Genomic DNA, 20797 nt, shown 5'->3' with positions numbered 1-20797 from the left:
GAATATGGTAGAATTCAAGATCAAAGTTGGAACAAAAGCTGGGGACAGATTTTGCAGATTTGAGCATTCAGGGTTGGTTTCGGTTTTTCTCAAATTCCTTTTTCAAATTTCTGTGGGTCCAAAACTCAGATTCTGTCTATAAATCAAGGATAAAAAATTGTAAGACTTTTATCGGAATTCAGACTTTTCTTACGGAAAACAAGTCGGGCTCGTTAGTTTACTTCTTCTGCCCTGAGCATTCTAGTGTTTTCAAAACCTCTATGGCATCTGTAACTCCAGGTAAAAACATGAACTAAGATCTGGATCAAGATTCCAAATCTTTTCATCACCATTGACTCTCACCCGTAGTTTTGGTCTAAGCAGTGTTGTTGGCTAAACAGCACTCAAAACAGAAGTTTCGAAGCGACTTTAAATAGCCTAGCGAGAAACATTCCATGAAAATTAGTTGTACCAAATAAATCACCCCTTCATTAGCTTTACCAAAGTTCTAATTAAGCGAAAGAAAAGATTTGTGTTCAAAATTGGAAAGTCTTTGAAGTTGCTAGTATTTTTCCTCACTTTTTCAGAGAGTTTCTTTCACACCTTGAAAGCAGCCACTTTAAATTCTTGTCTTTGTTCCTCTGAAATAGAACAGCGTAATCTGCTATTAAGAGCAGTAAAATGTATGAAGTTAGTTACTTTTTTAAGTGTTATGGTTTTAAAATGTTGTAAGTGTTGTGTTATCGTTTTCCTACCTCCGAACAAATTATTTTTCACCCAAAGCATTGTAAGTTATAACGAGGTGTGCTTTAAACTTGTTATTATTATTTTTGTTTAGGCAGACATTTATTCAAACCTTCTTGGTTGTTAGAAACATTGTATAAAGTTTATCATGTGTATTAATGAACTTTTTGATTGAAAGTTATCTTTTTTCTGAATACCAATTTATATTTTGCAACGAGGTTCCTCGTGCAAATTGTTGCGGACAGAACTGGTTCTCAGGACTTTGCTAAAAGGACAAAATATACAATTCGAAAACAAAATAAAAAGATCGTCAACAAGTAATAAGCAGTTCATGTATTTGTATTTTAACTTTATTTTGCTGAGATAAATATAGCATTAATTGACAGTGTTGCCTCTGCCACTTCAATTTATAAGTATGAGATTAGGTTCAGAACTGAGAAGTCTCCCGAACCTCCGATTATCTACTCCGCGGCAGTAGAATAAAGCAAGACAGTTCTCTAAGAACAAACTCTACCTGGAAAGTAGATACACACATGGTGTTACCGCAAACCAAATATACATAGGATTAGATTGTTATAATTTACATTTGTTTAATCTTGCAGTAATGACATAAATGACGGGTTCGATGTATATTTTGGATGAACCAGTTTTGAACTACTTCCACCAAACCATTCAGTATTTAAAATTATGAAAAGTATTTTTAGTTATTACGTTCTGCAAAATTATGTTAAATATTCATGCACAGTTCTTTGTTTTTTGTATATTTTTTTATTTTGATTGTTATTTGAATCATGCTGAAGTATATTTTAAACAGTTACGATGTTGCTTTAAAAACGGGGGCAACTGTAAAATAGGAAATAAAGTAAAATATAACAAAAAGCAGGTAGTTTGCACAGTTTTGTGATTCATTTATCAATTTTGCAATTTAAACTTATTGCCTTTTACAGAGCAATAGTGACAATAATGTGTGGGGAAAAAAGATGACTATTACTAAGGGTTGCGCCCCCATTATTGGAGGGGATCTAATTGTTACATGGTGATTAATAAGTACTTTTTGTGCGGAAAATAGATGATTGGTCCCAACTGACCTAATCTCTTAGTAGAGTAATATCATGTCTTTGTTTGCACTATTTAAAATCAATGTCTGCAGTCCCAATTAGTCAAAAACAAAAGAAGTTAGAAAGGCTAGGAATGGGTAACATAACTTGTTCCTGGGGGCTGTGGGTACCCAAAATTTTGTTTGGGGGGGGGGGAGTTGTCTTCGTTTGTAGGTAGGTGCTAGGTTTTTCTTCTTTTGATAAGAGCACTGTTTGGTTCTGGATTAGTTTGTAAATCACACCCCCCCCCCCCCGAAAACTTTGGGGTCCCCGCCCATCCCTCCTTCTCTAAACTATGCGATAGAGCTCTCTAGAGGGCGCTCTTTGTGCTGATGTGTTGGTTTATTTTGTACACGCCACACATCAGTCGTACAGCGCTGTTGTTGGTTGTCGCAGCCGATGATGATGAAGCAATAATCGTCAGGAAATTTCCGAAATCATGGCGTATATTTCAGACGGTGAGTGTCTTGTCTTGTCTTGTCTTGTCTTGTCTTGTCTTTACTGCACAAACCGCCTCCACTGGGCTTTAAACGTGCAGACCCTCATACCATGGAGGTACATGCGTGCTCCTCTAGCTAGTCAAATTTTATATTTTCAAGGAGGGACTTGATTAATAATAATACAATTATTGGCGTCAGAGTGTCACATGTCAAATAATAAATATAGTTCCAAGGGGGAAACTTTTCCGTATCCTGCCAAAACTTGTTCACTCATTTTTACAAAAGGGAAAGTATCATCTGAGTTTATTATTGTATTGTGTAAGGGCCTTGTCACACGAGGCAATTTACAGGCAACCAGTTCCAGGCTCCACATGATGAAAAAAAGCCATTAACATTTCAATGTTCACTTGCTATTCTTGGAGATCGTTTGCGTTAAATGAAGAATGACTCATGTGCTACCAAAATGGTCCTGTAGCATGCACTGCAGTTGGTTGCCTCCAAGTTGCCCGTAAAAGTTGCCTCGTGTGACAAGGCCCTACTAAGTGAAGTCCCTAACAATTCACTTGTCTGCTTGTATTGTAAATCTAAATTCGCTTGTTTTAGTAAAATTATATAGATAATTGTAGTTGCGATAACGTAACCCTCCTAGAGTTTCCTTACAATTACAGTCACCTTTAATTCAGCATAATAAGAGCTGACCATGTGAAAGTGTTGCGGACGAGCGGTTAAGAAGAGCACCGAATTCAAGCTATGTGCTCTGTGTTTAACGTTTTACATTTTTAAAACACAGTGTGGGTTCGAGTCCGGGTCGTGAAACTTGTGTCCTTTTCAGCAATCCACTCTTGCTTTCGTCCTTTGGCGGCCAGACTTGCCATAAACTTAAAGCTGTTGTTGGTCCTGTGTGTTATAAAAACTATCAGGGAAAAGTTTCCGTATGGCGCCACCACTTTTTCATTCGATATGAAATAATATATACTTCTAATTTACCTCAACGAGATATCTCTTTTTGTAAAAATGAGTGAAAAAGTGGTGCCGCCATACGGAAAGTGATCCACTATCAGTACTATCAATGCACTTCAAAGACCAGCAGTACACACTTAGAAAGGGTTATTTCTAACTGTCTTAATACGTTGCTCTTAATCATCAAGTAAATTGAATGTTATGGTCATTAACTTTTGGCTGGCCTACTTACCAAAGGTACACTCTTTACTCCTAAAACTATGAAGTTCTTTCCGAGACGATAGCGGAACAAACTTCTTGAGTACCAGAACCTCCATTTAAAAGCAATAGGCCTTTATATATGATCTAACTAAAGGGAAGGTACACGTTTGGTAATTGTCAAATACCAGTGTTATCACTTGGTGTATCCCATCATAACCATAAAATAACAAGCCTGTGAAAATTTTGGCTCAATTGGTCATCGAAGTTGCAAGAAAATGATGAAAGAAAATACACCCTTGTTGGACGAATTTGTGTGCTCTCAGATAGGAATAAAAGACTTCTAGCTACATGTAGAAGTCTTTTATTATTTGAGTGAGAAATTACCTCTTTCTCAAAAACTACGTTACTTCAGAGGAAGTTGTTTCCCACAATGTTTTATACTATCAATAGCTCTCCAATGCTTGTTACCAAGTCAGTTTTTAAGTTTATATTTGTTTTGAGTAATTACCAAACGTGTACATGTACCTTCCCTTTAAATAAGCTTTGAAATTTACAGTGAATGTTTCTTTGGTTTTGTTTTACAGGCCAGGTGCTGGAGGGGCGATCTCCATGGAGACCCTCGTATATTGCAGACCTCTTTTGGGGAGTTCTTAATTTTATAATCCTCTTGTAAGTATTTGAAAGCAATGATACCATGATTATTGTCCTTTAAAGACACTGGACATTAGACACTATTGGTAATTGTCAAAGACCAGTCTTCTCACTCGATGTATCTCAACATATGCATAAAATAACAAACTTGTGAAAATTTGAGCTCAATCGGTCGACGAAGTTGCGAGCTAATAATGAAAGAAAAAACACCCTTGTCACACGAAGTTGTGTGCTTTCAGATGCTTGATTTCGAGACCTCAAATTCTAAATCTGAGGTCTCGAAATCAAATTCGTGGAAAATTACTTCTTTCTCAAAAACTACGTTACTTCAGAGGGAGCCATTTCTCACGATGATTAATACTATCAACCTCTCCCCATTACTAGTGACCAAGTAAGGTTTTTCTGCCAATAATTGTTTTGAGTAATTACCAATAGTGTCCACTGCCTTTAAAATGTACATTTGCTGTTGTTTGGATTTTCGCTTGTAAGTTTTGTAGTTTGATCGAGAAAAAAGAGGGACAAATTTGAGACTTGATGTTAACAAGGTTACTTTTCACAATGTTTGAAATCCATGACTGTCCATACTCCCTTCGAAGCTATGATGCGATCTCCCTCGTGGTGAACAAGTCACGCAAACAAGCCGGTGAGAGAGCTTTTTCCACTGCTGCCTCCCGCCTATGGAACGGTCTTCCTGTCCCCATTAAAAATGCCGAGACTGTGTTGTCCTTCGAAAAGGGTCTCAAGACGCACCTGTTCTCCAATTCTTAGCTGGTTTCCCCTTAACTTGTGTCTGTCTCCCTGTTAAGCGCCTTGCATCCTTTGGTAATTTGGTGCTATATAAATCCAGTTATTATTATTATTATTATTATTATTATTATTATTATTATTATTATTATTATTAATTGTGGGTTGAGAAAAACATTCAGTAGAAATTCCTCGTTGTATTTTGAATTGGAACTGGAGGATAAAACTAGAATTACTAAATCAGAACTATAAGAAATACTTTTCAGAGATCGGTGCAAACTAGCTTGCATGACTTTTGCCATAAAAACATGAAGTTCTCAAAACTAACTGCTGTTATTATTTTCTTTCCTTTCTCTTTTTATCAACAGCTTCCGAACAATGGTATATGTAAGTCACAATTTAAATTCTTGCTTCTCATCAGTTAGTTTAAATTGTAAGGGGAGGGTACAGTGTATGTGTATCAGTGAAATGAGTGAAGTTAGGGAAGTGACTGATATGGGCCTTGTAGAAAAAATAGGAAGCATTTTGAGGCAATCTCTTTTTGCTTTTTTTTCATTTGTTATATTATTTGCAATGCTTGTGTCTGCTTGTTAAAGGCAGTGGACACTATTGGTAATTACTCAAAATAATTTTTAGCATAAAAACTTACTTGGTAACAAGTAATGGGGAGAGGTTGGTAGTATAAAACAATGTGGGAAACGGCTCCCTCTGAAGTAAAGTAGTTTTTGAGAAAGAAGTAATTTTCCACGAATTTGATTTCGAGACCTCAAGTTTAGAACTTGAGGACTCGAAATCAAGCATATGAAAGCACACAACTTCGTGTGACAAGGGTGTTTTTTTTCTTCATTATTATCTTGCAACTTCGACGACCAATTGAGCTCAAATTTTCACAGGTTTGTTATTTTATGCATATGTTGAGATGCACCAAGTGAGAAGACAGGTCTTTGACAATTACCAATAGTGTCCAGTGTCTTTAAAGCGCCATGGTCTAAATGAAATGGCGCTATATAAAAGTCCAGTGTATTTAATATGTATGTATGATAAAGCTATTTGTAAGAACTGTGAATTATTATTTGCAAACTATAAACATCTTAGCAGCTTTATGTGATTTGTTTGTTTTTTTTCTTCTAGTCTGATCTGACGAGTAAAGGTCGTGGACAAACCTCAAACTACCAGGCAGGCAGCGGAAATGGGTAAGTGTGATTGCATTTGTATGTTCTAAGGTCTGGACGTAGGGCCCAATTTCAAGCTTATACTAAAAACTTACCAGAATAAGATGGCCAACCAAAATACCATTCCACACATGTACAATCTGTGACTGTATCCTGCTTATGTTTGCTTAGCAGAAAACTGTTGAGCAGTATTTGCTGTTTTAGGTAGCTTTATGAAATGGATCAAGACTTGAGTCTGACTTGAGTGGGGATCGGCATAATGTCACATGGGCAAAAGACTTTGAGTTTTGTGACAATATAATTTATATTATTTATTTCTAATTCTTTCATCAGACGTGGTCCACCACCAGGCCCAAGGAGAAGAATGGGCGGTTTTAGGGGCGGGGCTGGAGCACCAAGTGCCCCGCCCCCAGCTGGAGGTGGATGAGGAAGGTAAGAAGGCTGTCACTTTTATGGATACAAAACTTATAAAGGAATAGTACAATGTAATATTGTGATGTTATTGTCCAAACATTATTAATAACAACCGCATATCTTTAGCGCCTATAACACCTCCAAAAGAAAGTCTGTAAGCGCTCAGAGGAAATAAAAGAATAATTATGTATGATGATTTGAATAGATATATGTTTTGAGAAGAGTCTTGAAATTTGCGATCGCAAATTTACTTTGTCAATAGACCTTGATCATGGTGGGGCCATCTTGATTTTTCTCCGATCCAAATCATAATCAAATCAAGCCGTGTTCAGAAACGGCAATTTCGGCGACAGTTAAAGCTACACATATAGATCAGGGCACCTGTCTGTGTTGAAGAGGAGGTAGTCATTTCGGAAACGGCCTCAAGCTGGAAGATAAAAAAAAACAGTCTGGTTTCTTTCTTGTGCAAGAGACACTAATTCATTACTGTTACTGGATTCAGGGAACATGATCGAAATGGTGGCAACTTGTGATCATGGTCAATTTGTGTATGATTTAGATTCAACTGTTTTAATTCAGGGAACATGATCGAAATGGTGGCAACTTGTGATATGGTCAATTTGTGTATGATTCATATTCAACTGTTGTAACTGTTATTTGTGTAGCAGCTTATCTGAAAAGTTGTGAATGAGTTGTCATTATTATCAGTGCGATTGTTAAGAGAATATTTAATGGGTGTGTATGGCTATTTTGTTACGCTTTATGTGTGGCAATATTTGTATCACATGACATATGTACTTGCACTTAATACTTCATATTGTTTTACCTCGTACTTGGCAAGAAATGGACTGCAGCCAGTCAAACTCTGCTTTTTCATTGTTCTATTTCCATGTTTTAATGTCTACAATTGTTTCTATGGATTCACAAATTTTGAGTGATAAATAGAATTGTGTGAATTAGCACTGTGTGAATTAATTATGTATTGCAGAGTTGCAAACTGTTATAACCAGTCGTTTAGGCGATTCTTTACTGAACTGAACGTAGCTTTATTAAAAAAGACTGAACTCAACAGCAGCCATTTTGTAAACAACAATAATACTAAACAGGAACAACCAAGAGAGGGCGCTATAAAAGCTACTTTGCAAGTTACTACACAAACCCTCCCTGATTCTGCAGAATGATCCCTGGGAATAAACCAATCTTTCCAGGCTCTGATGAACAAATTTGAACATCTCCCTGATAGTGGAAACTTTTTTCCCTGTTTTGTTGAGTGTAATTCTAAATATTTGTCCGATTGTTGTACAACATTTCCCTAGTTTCTAGATGAAATGATGGCAATGACAATATTTAATTTATTGATTATTTTCATTATATTGTGTGCATTTTGTTTGTACATTTTTTGTATGTACAGTTTTTATAAGGGTTCATTGTGATCACTACATGTATTTCTCGTTTAAAAATTGTCTGATATTTTTATGTGTTTTTCTACTTACATGTAGATATATAAGTCAAATCCCTATGATTTTAAGTTATTTATGTATTTTGTTTAATTTAATGTTTATGTTCGATTGTAATTCGTATGTGAGCTGCCAAAATCAGTTCAAGTAACTCATAATACTATTAATATACTCAATAATTATTTGATTTTGCCCTTATATAAAAGTGTAATAAGCACAGTATACTCAGTACTTTCCCAGAGTCCTGTGAACACAAAAATCCACAAGCATCCGTTAAATTAATTGTATTGTATAATCTGTTAAACTAATATACTTCTTCATCCTTTTCTTACAGGTAAATGCCTGCTGTAGTCCCTTATAGCAGGCATGCAGAGCAACATCGTCAAGACAAGAGCTACCAGCGAGATTTAAAATAAACTCTAAGTCTCAACTCTGCGTGATCGTAACATTTTTGAAAACTTTGGACGTCCCCTAAGCAAGACTCAGAGCTGCCAACTTTCCCTGATCTATGTTCTGATGAACACCTTTAAAAAAAATTCCCTGAACAGTGTTCAGATCCTAGTTCAAGACCCCTTTTATAAGCAATGTGGGCGGTGCTGGGCGGGCCATGCCCAGATCTAACAAATTTCACCCAGCACTCTGAGCAAAGTACACTGTGCTGCCTAGCACAGATTTCCCCCCAGATTGCACTTCAGCAATGATGGCCCCATATCTAAACATGGATAAATTTGTTGAACCTCTCGCTCTTGGTGAACTAAATTGAATTTAGAACCTACCACTAAAGCTTGACTAGCTACAACACTGTCCTTGAATATGGGAGCTTTTCCCCCTATTATAGTGAATGTAGTTCTAAATGTCTTCCTGCTTGTTGTTTAATGTCTCCCCGATCGCAATATGCAAACATTGGCAGCTCTGCAGACTAAACACTGTAACTTAATACATTTTCCATGATTAAAAAAACAACACATTGCTAAATCCACATCTCTAGATCTGGGGAAACTGTTCCCAGAAGCTCCATGGTACATAGACAGTTCCAGGGATAACCCGAACATGGAAATGTCACCATTTCAACATACCTTAAATTTAGATACTAGTTCTAGACCCTTTTGGCAGCAATGACATCGCACCCCTGATTTAGGAACGCGTCCTGTTGGTTTTTTATTTTGACGATTGTTGCTCTTCCTTCTTGTGGCCGAGAGTGTGTGTAGTATTCCACACTCAATGATGACGCTTGATTGGACAAGCCACTTTGTTGTGGATCCAATCAGGCTGATGGAACGGCTGCAGAAATTACCCCCTAACTCCCTATAGGCAGTGTCCGAAACGGCGACTTCGGCTACGGCTGCGGCTAGATCAGTGCGTCTGCCAGTGTTAAAGAATAGGCAGACCAACACGATGTAGCCATAGCTGTAGCTGTTTCGGACTCGACCATACACTCTAAAGGGTAACCAGTTGCTGCGACCTTGCTTGACCTCATTAAGATCAGATCAGAGTTAACTCATAGGCCTTAATGATCAAGCCAAGAGAGGTCACGGCTACTGGTTACCTTTTAGAGTCTACTGCAAATATTACATGACCTTGGAGGCTATTGCAGACATGCAACTTTTCAGTTGATCAGGGTCCAATTTCATGGCTCTGCTGAATTTCGCGCTTACGATCACGATTCCCTGCTTACGTGCAAGTGCCAAACTTCTGCGCTAGCCTTGTAAGAGTAGAATGCCTACTAACGTTGAGTACGCACGTGCAGAAGCCAAAATTTGCTGCTAACCCGTGAAATACGCTTGCCGTGAGCACAGAATTCCCTGCTTCCATAAGCGCCGATTCTGTGCTTACGGTAAGCAGAGCCGTGAAATTGGGCCCTAGCAAGTGAAGTGGTCAAGTGCTCTGTGGTCAAACGAAACACTTGCACATCGCAATTAAATTATTTAATATGTATAAACTTGAACTTTTTCTTATCTGATTATTTTGTTTAGTTTGTTTATTTACGAAAGTTTGTTTCCGTTCTTGTAAAATCCTTATTAGATGAATTTTAATGGTGTAAAGCTTGGATAGGGATTAAAGAATAATTATGATAAAAAGATGAAGTTACATACACCAACTGAGCATTGAAACATTGTACAAATAAGACGTTGCTTGAAACTTAATTGATATTAACCTTGTATGTATTATTTAATGTAGAGTATGATTTTGCTTCCAATTTTATTCCCTGTAAAGTTAAGGTAAGGCAAGTGTAATTTTAAGACTTTTTTTTGGTGGAAGTCAGACAAAATTCCTACACATGTGTAGGTTAATTTGTTTGCATCAAGTGAACTCTAATTTGGTGTCAACAGAAGTACCACTATCATTCAGAACCATTTAACAATGGCCTTTAGGATGTACATGTACAATAGGTGATAAATTAAAAATGTACCTATACGTATACTATCTATCTGGTTTTCTTGTGGTAAGATCATATCAGTGTGATGAGGGTAATTATGTCATGTGCGTCTCTTAAAGACAGTGGACACCATTGGTAATGGACCTTATGCACATGACGTCATTTCAGTACGGCGCCCCTGCATTGAGGTCAAAAGGAGGTTGTTCATTGGCCAATCTATGTGCGTTTCGATTGTTTCGTCACCGTTTGACCTCAAAGATGGCGGCTGGATGACAGCAATGCATAAGGTCTATTGTCAAAGACGAGACTTCTCACTTGCTGTATCTCAACATATGCATAAAATAACACACAGGTGAAAACTTGAGCTCGATTGGTCGTCGGAGTTGCGAGATAATAATGAAAGAAAAAGACACCCTTGTCACACAGAGTTGTGTGCTTTCAGATGCTTGGTTTCTCACAATGTTTTATACTATCAACCCCATTACTCGTTACCAAGTAAGGTTTTATGCTAATAATTCTTTTGAGTATTTACCAATAGTGTCCACTGCCTTTAAACTGAACAAATTGTTTGTCTTTTTGTGTGTCCCCCCCCCTTTTTTTTTTTTTTTTTTTGAGGGGGTATGATTTTGATATTGGACATAAAGGTGTAAAGTTATACTGTAATCTGTGAGAAGGAAGGGTTTTATTTCTGAGTTGTAGTTGACCGGGGCAAATTTCAAGCAAAAAGTGAGTGGTGAACCAGTTGCAACATAGCAACTTTATCAAAATCGGAAGACATGAGGTAAAAAAGTGTGTTGGTCTGACATGGAATGACCCATATTCAACATTATGGGTGGAGCATTAGGCACTTTGACCCTAGCCTGTTAGACAAACTGATAGCCTACTGATAAACCTACATAAAATAACCTCATTAATGTTCAGCAGTTTGACTCCGGAGTTGTTGTGGTGAGTTGTGACTTAATTTACTTCCCCAATTAATTAGTAAATGACTAGTTGTTTCTTAAAATGAATTGTAGCAAAAGTTGAGTATTATCTTGATGTGCCATCCTTTTTTGATACTGTTTTTATCAGCTCCATAATTCCGAGTCGGCAGAATCGGAGGGGCGGACACCCCAGTTTTTAGACCCACCTGCCTCCTGTGCTCCTTCAGCCGAAATGGCGAACACTCAACAGCGAAAGAATGCAGCCCAAAATAATCGACCCTCTAAACTACTCAGCCAGTCCGAAAATGACCAGGTGTTTAACCTTATGGGAAGGAAGTGTGAGGTAAGTGAATTTCTTTTTGAATTTATAAAAAAAATAGAGGTGATGTCGTGTGGTGATGATTTATATGTATCCATGAAATTAGCCCACCTTGTTGAGCTGTTAATGGCTCCGCTTTTAACATCGGTCTCATCACTGTAGCCCACCTTGTTGAGCTGTTAATGGCTCCGCTTTTAACATCGGTCTCATCACTGTCACGACAGTGATGAGACCGATGTTAAAAATGAGACCGATGTTAAAAGCGGAGCCATTAACAGCGCAACAAGGTGGGCTAGGATGGAGGAAGAAAATCCTCCATCCATGGGTGATGTTACTCTGCTGAACTGTCATGTAGCGCTAGTGCAGGCATCATATCACTCATCATTAGAGACGAGAGGTTGGATCGGTAAATACTAATATTATAATAATAATTAAGCAAAAGGTAGTTTGAAATTTCATGTATGAATTTGTTTGAATTAATGAAATATTCATGATTTTAATAGATGATTGATAGATTCTATCGAAACATTTCCGTATCCTGCCCCCATTTTTTCATTCCTTATGAATTTTAGTATCCAACTTACTCAACCAAATCAAATATTTTTTTTTTGTAAAAATCGGTGATAAAGCGGTGGCAGGATACCATAAATCTTTCTGATTTTTACTTGTTTTCTTCATACTTTAAACCAAGGCAAAATTGCAATGTCCAGCCAGCCAGTGGATCTTCATTCATTCATCTCCTGTATTAAACTTAAAGCCTAAAACTTAAAAGGGGCTGTGTTATTATAATCAAAGTAGTTCAGTAAATGCCATTATTTTCTTCTATTGTTGCTTGTGCATGGATGGATTTAGACTTAGTGCATAGTGCCACTGTCCATGGAAGAAGGAAATGCATTTTCCTTCCTCCATCGTGCCACAGTTGAAATGGAATGGTGCTATGATTATGTATTTAAATCCTGTTATTGTAAATGCATTGCCCGAGTCCAAAACATCAACACCTTCTGTATGATGGGCTTCCTCTTCTTTAGCTAATTGAGTTTGGGGAAATTACATACTTTTTAGCACGAGAGTAGTATTCAGGTGCTGTTCCAGGCCTGGTACTTCTCGGAGGCAACAGATGCGATTGCTTCCATGCCCCTTGGTCATTGCCTTGGTGCCTTCGAAATGCTTCCTGCAAAATTAACAATTTTCTCATAGGGTGCCCTTTAGTTTCTAGAAGTACCCTTTACCAAGGAGAAAATGACTTGGTGCCCTTGCCGTTTTAAAAACGAAGCATAACAATAATGAAACTTGTCTGTTGACAGGCTTTGGCGACGACTGTTGTACAGCTATTCATTGCTCAGCCCCCAAACACCTGGACCAAGAAGCACTGTGGGGTTGTATGCTTCATAAAAGACTGGAACAAACGCTCGTTCTACATCAGGATCTTTGATATTACGGTGAGACTAGAGGCCATAATAAGAGTTGTTAATTGCAAAGAAAAACAAACCCGGGGGTGCTAGACCACTGGATTGTGCTGCATTTGGGCCAAAAAAGTTGCCAGACTTGTCAAAATCTGATCAAAATGTACGTGACCAAAGAAAACTGGTTTATTTATGTTGCAACTCTCTTAATACACAGCTCTAGCCGTAACCATGAATAATGTAGGTAGCTGGAGTCAACAAACGTAACTTGATGTAAATGTCATTGGCATCCCATTACAATATTGTCAACATGGATTATCAATGACTGAAGCCCCGCCCAAATAGCAGCTGTCTATCATTCAACAGTGCCAACATTAAAGCCATCCCATTATACACTTTTGGAACAGAAACAAAAATAAAAGTTCACAGATTTACAAATAACTTACAGGGTTTACAGAAGGTAATGGTGAAAGACTTCTCTTGAAATATTATTCCATGAAATGCTTTACTTTTTAAGAAAACATTAAAACAATTATCAATTCTCGATATCGAGAATTACGGATTTATTTTTAACACATGTCATGACATCGAGAAACGTGCGGAAATAAGGGTGCGTTTTCCCATTATTTTTTCCCAACTCCGATGACCGATTGAGCCTAAATTTTCACAGGTTTGTTATTTTTATATATAAGTTGTGATACCTTAAAGGCAGTGGACACTATTGGTAATTTGTCAAAATAATTATTAGCATAAAACCTTTCTTGGTGACAAGTAATGGGGAGAGGTTGGTGGTATAAAACATTGTGAGAAACAGCTCCCTCTGAAGTGCCATAGTTTTGGAGAAAGAAGTAATTTTCCACGAATTTGATTCTCGAAATCAACCATCTAAACGCACACAACTTCGTGTGACAAGGGTGTTTTCTTTCATTATTATCTCGCAACTTTGATGACCGATAGAGCTCAAATTTTCACAGGTTTGTTATTTTATGCATATGTTGAGATACACTGTGAAGGCTAGTCTTTGACAATTACCAATAGTGTCCACTGCCTTTAATGCAGTTTACCGAAAGTGTCCAATGGCTTTAACAAGGATAGCCTGATACCTACTGCATGGCCCTTCTATTGCAAAATAACTTTAACTCAAAATTGTCCCTCACATTTGTTCCTTAGCAGAGTCTTTCTAGAGGTCTCCAAAACTGTAACAATAACAATTTGTTCACCGTTCAATTCTACAGAAAAATCAGAAGGTATGGGAGCAAGAGCTGTACAAACAGTTCAAGTATAATGTCATCAGTAACAAGCCCTTCTTTCATACATTTGCAACAGACGTAAGTATTGTATAGTCTCTTTGATATATCTTTAGGTTTTTGGCTTCTCTGCAATGATGTATACATACTTTGCTGTACCATTACTTATGTTGTTACCACAAAGTGAATTATTGTTAAAACCAGAGGCCAATTTCATAGAGCTGCTTAGGCAAAAAATTTGCTTAAGCACGAAAATAGCTCGCTTATTTTTTACATGTTACTGTCAAAATTTTCATGTCATATACATTGCTTGTGACTGGTATCCTCAAATCCTATACAACTGATACTAATTGTGTAGGATTCCTACTACCTCCAATAGATGAATGTCAAACCTTCCTCAATCCTTCAAAATCATCAAAATCCTCCAGATGATTTTTGAAGGACTCTGAGAAAGTTGGGGTTAAAATGTGAATTTGTTTAAGCTGTCGTTTTTAACATAAGGAAATCTGTATATTTCCCTTCTAGAAATGCTGGGCAGCCCTGAACTTTGCGAGTGAATCTGAAGCCAGTGAATTCTCACAAGCTATCCACGCTAAGCTTCAGGCTAAGCAGGATCGTAAAGAACGTAAGTTCCTATAATACAACAATAATAATAATAATAATAATTGTGGCTTCTTATACAGCGCACATGTCCGTCACACAGTGACGCTCCGAGCACTGTAATATACAGTATTTTCTGCCAGATGTGGGATTACGTTTGAAATATGAGACCTAATTGTGGTAGCACCATGTAATGCTTTACAAGGTATTGTGGCGCAATTTGCTGCCGATCGGACCAGGAACACTGGGGCGAACCACCACTTTCCACTGCACCGCCACATTGTGCCAAACTACGGCAACTTCTACACATGATAACTCGCGCGTTAGCATTTTGAACGATCCAACGGAGCATTCCAGTGGTCCAATGAATCGGTCCATGTTTGCGTGTAAGGATACTTGACCGATCCAATAAGTAGGTTTCCTACTGTTTTTAGATGCTACTGAAAGATGCACCCTAGCATTACATTGTCATACGTCCTTATGCAATACTGTCTTGTCTGGAAATTGTGTAAATTATTGAGTAAGACGCATGAAAAGTTACAAAGACAGTGGTTCGTTATGTCTTTGTGTTCAAAACCTTGCACTACCAGCTTCCAATCAATGGTTGCGCGGTGTGCAGCACATGCAAACATGGATTGGTCTAAAAAAAAATTGTTGTAGGATTGCAGAAATCTTTTAAATTAGGATTCAATTTGTGCAATTTTTATATTATTTGTAATTTACAAACATATTTCAAGGATTTTGAAGGTTTGATCATCGTAGTAATCAAACAAAATAAATGCATCTCTGTGTCTGTTTACATATTTAAATTATCTGTTGTTATTGTTGTTTATTTGCAGAGAAGAAACGTCAAGCTCCACCCGCACCTTCCAGGAACCGCCTGAGCGCTGCTCTTTCATTGCCTGCTCCCAGTAAGTAACACTGCTTTTGAACAAGCTCGCATTTATAAACCTAACTATTACTATTTTAACAATAATTATATCATTTTATGCCAAAACTCCTCAATGTTATCTAGGATTGAAATACACATAATTTATCATTGTATTCTACTTTTACAACATCTTGCTACCCATGATGCATTTTAAAACAAACGGTTACAAACGCTTTTTAAAGACCAACTTGTTCCTTTATAGACTAAAGTAAAAACTTTTGAGAAAGACTTTACTACGGTCACCTACATGTAGATATTATGCTTTATTAATGCTTTCTATGTTTTCATTCAGACAGATTATATTTTGTTCTGTTTCTTAGAAAAGTACTAATGGAATCTGTTGTATTCAATACAGTGTTAGTTATTAGCATTCTGCCAAAATGCCCCTTGATTAGAATTCAGTAAAATGGGATGAACCATTTCTCACATTCTGACGCTTGGTGTCCATTCTGGAATGCTATGCCTAGAGATGCGGTTAGTACACGCTGTAAATTCGTCGTTTCTTTTCTGTTTTCTCTGCAAAATGACACTTTCTTCAACTGAAACTTTCACATGTGATTTTTTATTGCATATGTATTTCTTTATATTGTCTATAAATAATAGCGTTGACCCTACCTTTCAATAAGACAAAACTTGACCATCATTTTTCTCACAAATTATTAGACAATAGGAGAAGTTCATCAGCAGTCCTGGTGTCCCATTCCGATACCAGATTACATAGTCAAAGCAGATCACCATCTTACCGCCAGAAACAACGTCGGTTTTCTACCAGCGACTCCCACTCCCCTCGTGGTAATAGGTTCCCCCCTTTTTTCCCCTCCCTATAAATGGACCATTCCAAGCGCGCAAGTGCTGCACACTGCTTGTGGTCGCGCCGCCATTGTAGGGTCGTGGCAGTGCAATGTTTTGTACATGAAGACATGGCAAGATCCTCATCTTTTTAAAGGAACACGTTGCCTTGGATCGGTCGAGTTGGTCTTTGAAAAGGGTTTGTAACCGTAATTATATTTTGCATATGATTAGAAATATGTTTTATAAGTAGAATACAATGAGCTGCACACATTTTCCTTCTACTTTGCGAACTAACACGGTCGGCCATTTATGGGAGTCAAAAGTTTGACTCCCATAATAGCCGACCGTGTTTGTCGATGAGGTTAAAGGAAAACCACGCAATTTTGAGAGATACTTGTGTGGATCATTCTATTCTACTTTTAAAATATTTTCCCAATCATCTGCATTTGATAACAAACGGTTACAAACCCTTTTCAAAGACCAACTCGACCGATCCAAGGCAACGTGTTCCTTTAACTTTTTACTTAAATTAAGTTTCTTTCTCAATGATTTACACACTTTCCATGACAGGACAGAATGACAACTTCTGGAATTATTCAACAATTTGAAACTAAACAGAATGTAAATAAATAATGAAAATTCTGTCTAAATTCTACCTGCAAAATTGAAGGGGTTCAAAAAAGATAGGCACTAACAAGAAGCCAGACAAATTTATCCAGGCTAAATAAATCTGTTTCTCCTTGAGAGGGATGTGAATGCGTAGTATGTTTTGATTTTCTCAAATTCTGTCCGGCTAAAATACCATCTAAAATGCCTTGGATTTTTATTATTATTCTTTTTTGTATTTCCTTATCGTTTTATTATTTTTGTAAAAAAGAAAGCAATGAGCACACAAAGTTGAAGCATACATCAGAAATTGTTGTGTGTAATAACTGTACCCACAGTCAATAGGTCAATGAAATAGATCGGGTTTGAGTTTCATGCAATTCTTCACAAGATCACAGGTCTTGTATCTCAAAACCATATTCTTATATATTTTTATATTTTATTGAATTCTTTGAGGGAAGGTGTGAATTGAAAGCTGAAGTATATATTACTAGTACTATATATATTATAAGTAATCACACAAGCGCGAGTGGAATACGGAATAATATAGCGCTTCTGTGTCCCTTATGGATATGGGACGCAGACGCGCTATATTTTCCGTATTTCCACGAGCGCGCGTGTGATAACGTATTTATCTTCAAGCAAACTTGGCGCATGACATAGAACACACAAGACGCATGGTAGTGATATTAGCCGTGCAATATTATACACATAATGAATGTTTATGAGTGCAATGGTGCGAATATGTTCATGAGTTGAAAGATGGAATGTTCTATTCAACGAGGCGGAGCCGAGTTGAATGGAACATTCCAGCTTTCAACGAATGAACATATTCGCACCATTGCACGAATGAAAAACATTTATTATTTGTTTTATATAACATCCAAGTAGATCTTTGTCATTTTGATTGAAAGATACAACTTTCAAAACAAACAAACAAACAAAGTGTAGGCCTACATTTTTTAATTGTAGAATCGGAACGCTAGTATTAGTAATTTTACTAATAATTATTATTCCTTGCAGTAACACTGCTGCGTTACAAAGACACGCGCACGCAGTGATGTTTTTACTCAGCTTTTTCGTTCCATCCGAAAAGTACCATTGCACGCTGGCAGCGTGCAATGGTACTTTTCGGATGGAACGAAAAAGCACGGTGAGTGACTCAGCGTGCAATGGTACTTTTATTTGCTATCACGTGACGGACAATCCTCCAATCAAATGGCAAGGATCGGCTTGGGTGTTATATAAAGGTTTTTATCACCACTCCATTCTGCGAATCTGATTGGAAGATTAGCGCGTACTTGAAGATAATATATTATTACCCGTATATATTACTAGTATAGTAGTTCAATAAACACAAACTCCAACCTGTGTTCTTTATTCAACGCGCATACAGAATGGCGCGCGCGTGTCTCCTTGCGGTCCTGTCGCGCTTGTGCAAGCAGCATCACCAGTGCGCCCTCTAGTTCTCATAACTCTATGGAACCAAGTTTACTTGTGGGTGGACATGAAAATAATATGAACTCTCACGCAACAGAAGATTTAAAAGTGCGTCGCCATTATTATTGCTGGCTCATTATGCGGTTACCATGGTTACTGGGTGAGAATTCAGATTTAAATGTCTGGCCACAGTCTCTCTGTGATCATGATGACAGTGCACCTTTAAAGTTGAAGGTTTTTGAGGTATGGTTTGCTTTATAAAACTTAACAAAATGTCTGTTGCAATTGCTATTGGTCTATACCTATATAGCTGGCATGCACATTGAAAAAAGAAATTTTAGGAAACTTAAATTTTGACTTGGAATCAATCCATTTTGCTATTTTAATTGGTTGCTAAATACCAGCTGTCAAACAAACTAACCAATCAGTGCGTTTCTTTTTCAGAAACCTCAGGCAATTTTTTAGCTAGCATGCTGTCAGTGTCAGTCAACTGTTATTTAAATGTGTGTGTGTGTTTGTTGGAGAAGCGTAGTAGATGCTTGAATGTTCTGAGAAGAGTGAAAAGTCTTTTTTTTTTTTGCCCTGTAACATGTATACATTTCTTCTTCTTTTTAAAAATACTTCTTTTCCTTGATGCAGATCAAACGTCTTCTTTCCGTTGCGAGAAAATAATAAGGGAGTTGTATACAATGAAACTGCAAATGTCAACACAAATGAGCGCTGATTTTGTGTTTGATTTTTTTCATTTTTTTTTACAAATGGAAAGATTATTTAACACCAGCAGCAGAGGGCTAATTAAGAAGCCTTTTAGTTGTGTGTTTGGTCAGAACAGGGAGGGAAACAGAACTTTACTAAAATAGTTCAGATAGGAATAAAAGGCTTCTGGCCAGAAATCTTTTATTATTTTTAGTGATATTACCTATTTCTCAAAAACTATGTTACTTCAGATGAAGTTGTTTCTCACAATGTTTTATACTATTAAAAGCTCTACGTTGCTCATTACCGAGTAAGGTTTTATCTAATAATTTTGAGTAATTACCAAACATGTACAGTGCCTTTTATTAGCTTTACTTGAGAGAGAATGACTTATACCTGTAGTAGTTGTAGTAAAGTATTAAGATGTCTCCCCATCTTGTGATGTGACATTTTTCAAAGGCAGCTTTGGTTGTGTCTGTTGCTAGATTACCAATTCTAGTCGTGGGCATTGAATCAAATGTTTTTGAAGTATACAAGGACAAGCAAACTAAATTATTCACTGATCCATTAGGGTCCGCCCACGGCGCATGTGTGAGCAAGAAGATGTGCGCCTCTCCAATGCCATTCTCCACAACTCTGCTGCGCGCGCCAAGCATAGACGCACGCATGTCGGACTTCATAGTGTCAGACTTTTGGTTGTGCAATGGTGGGGCGGAGCTTAATGGATCGGTCTATTATGAGGCCATTATTGCTGAAGTTCAAGCTTCAGGCATGAGGCCATGTTTCCAAACTGTTCATGTTATTGGACCATGCAATAAGTTGAATGGCCTTTTGACTGTGTTCTTTCTCTGCCACTTATCATTAGCTGTGTGTCAGATCCATGAGGGTAATATTTTGATTTATTCGGCCCGCCCAGCACCGCCCAACATAGCCCACCGTGGCTACAAAACTGACTGCAGCTATAGCCAAACTCTATGTGGACTTGTCATGATTGTTCTAAATTTTAAAATCATGGCTTATATGAAGCCATGATTCTTAATTTTCAAATCATGGCTTATGAAGCCAGACTTGGCCATATCATCTGCCAAAACAGTTGAAGTAGGGATTGACTGTTACAGTGAGAAATGTACAACCCAGAAATCTTGTGTATTCGTTGAACCATTCATGGGCACCTCAAATTCTAATACCATATTCCTCCTAACCTCAATTCAAATTTATTAGGTAGCAAGAAAAAGGACAAGAAGAAGGACAAGGGTAAGAAAGGAAAGATTACCAAAGCCGACATCGGAACACCACAAGATTTCAAGTGAGTATTCAAAATATTTACAAGGTTCAGCAGCCGATTTCACAAAGCGCTAGGATTAATCCTATCTTAGGCCGAGTACTCGTTCTAACTTACATACATGTAGGATGGATTCAATGCGTCCTAACGCCTATGGTTACATTTGGAACTTTACTTGTTCTACGTCCTAAGATAAACCCAAAGTTAGGAAGAGTTTGGTGAAATCTATGACAGTGCCCTTTAGTACAGCACTGGTTTTAAATTACATTCCGTAAATGAAGTCTCAATTTTGTGAAGGATCAATTGTTTGCAAAAAAGAAAA

General features: G+C 37.5%; 2 protein-coding genes across 2 annotated transcripts in view; both read left to right on the top strand.

Moving 5' to 3' along the window:
• Nucleotides 1-2156: 2156 nt before the first annotated feature.
• LOC139954435 (selenoprotein K-like) lies at nt 2157-6424 on the top strand. Its single transcript, XM_071954234.1, has 5 exons — nt 2157-2278; nt 4006-4090; nt 5185-5203; nt 5948-6009; nt 6322-6424. The coding sequence occupies exons 1-5, from the start codon at nt 2260-2262 to the stop codon at nt 6422-6424; spliced, it is 288 nt and encodes a 95-aa protein (XP_071810335.1). The 5' UTR covers nt 2157-2259.
• Nucleotides 6425-11141: 4717 nt separating this feature from the next.
• Nucleotides 11142-20797, top strand: part of LOC139954431 (uncharacterized) — a 95789-nt gene continuing 86133 nt past the window's right edge. Inside the window, exons 1-3 of the mRNA XM_071954230.1 lie at nt 11142-11181; nt 11308-11502; nt 12783-12917. Of these exons, the coding sequence (XP_071810331.1) occupies nt 11392-11502; nt 12783-12917 (246 nt within the window). The 5' untranslated portion in view covers nt 11142-11181; nt 11308-11391. The remainder of the gene's footprint in view (nt 11182-11307; nt 11503-12782; nt 12918-20797) is intronic.

The sequence above is a fragment of the Asterias amurensis genome, chromosome 2 (genome assembly GCF_032118995.1).
Source record: "Asterias amurensis chromosome 2, ASM3211899v1".
Classification (NCBI taxonomy): Eukaryota; Metazoa; Echinodermata; class Asteroidea; order Forcipulatida; family Asteriidae; genus Asterias; species Asterias amurensis.
This window is presented reverse-complemented; position numbering and strand designations above follow the sequence as displayed.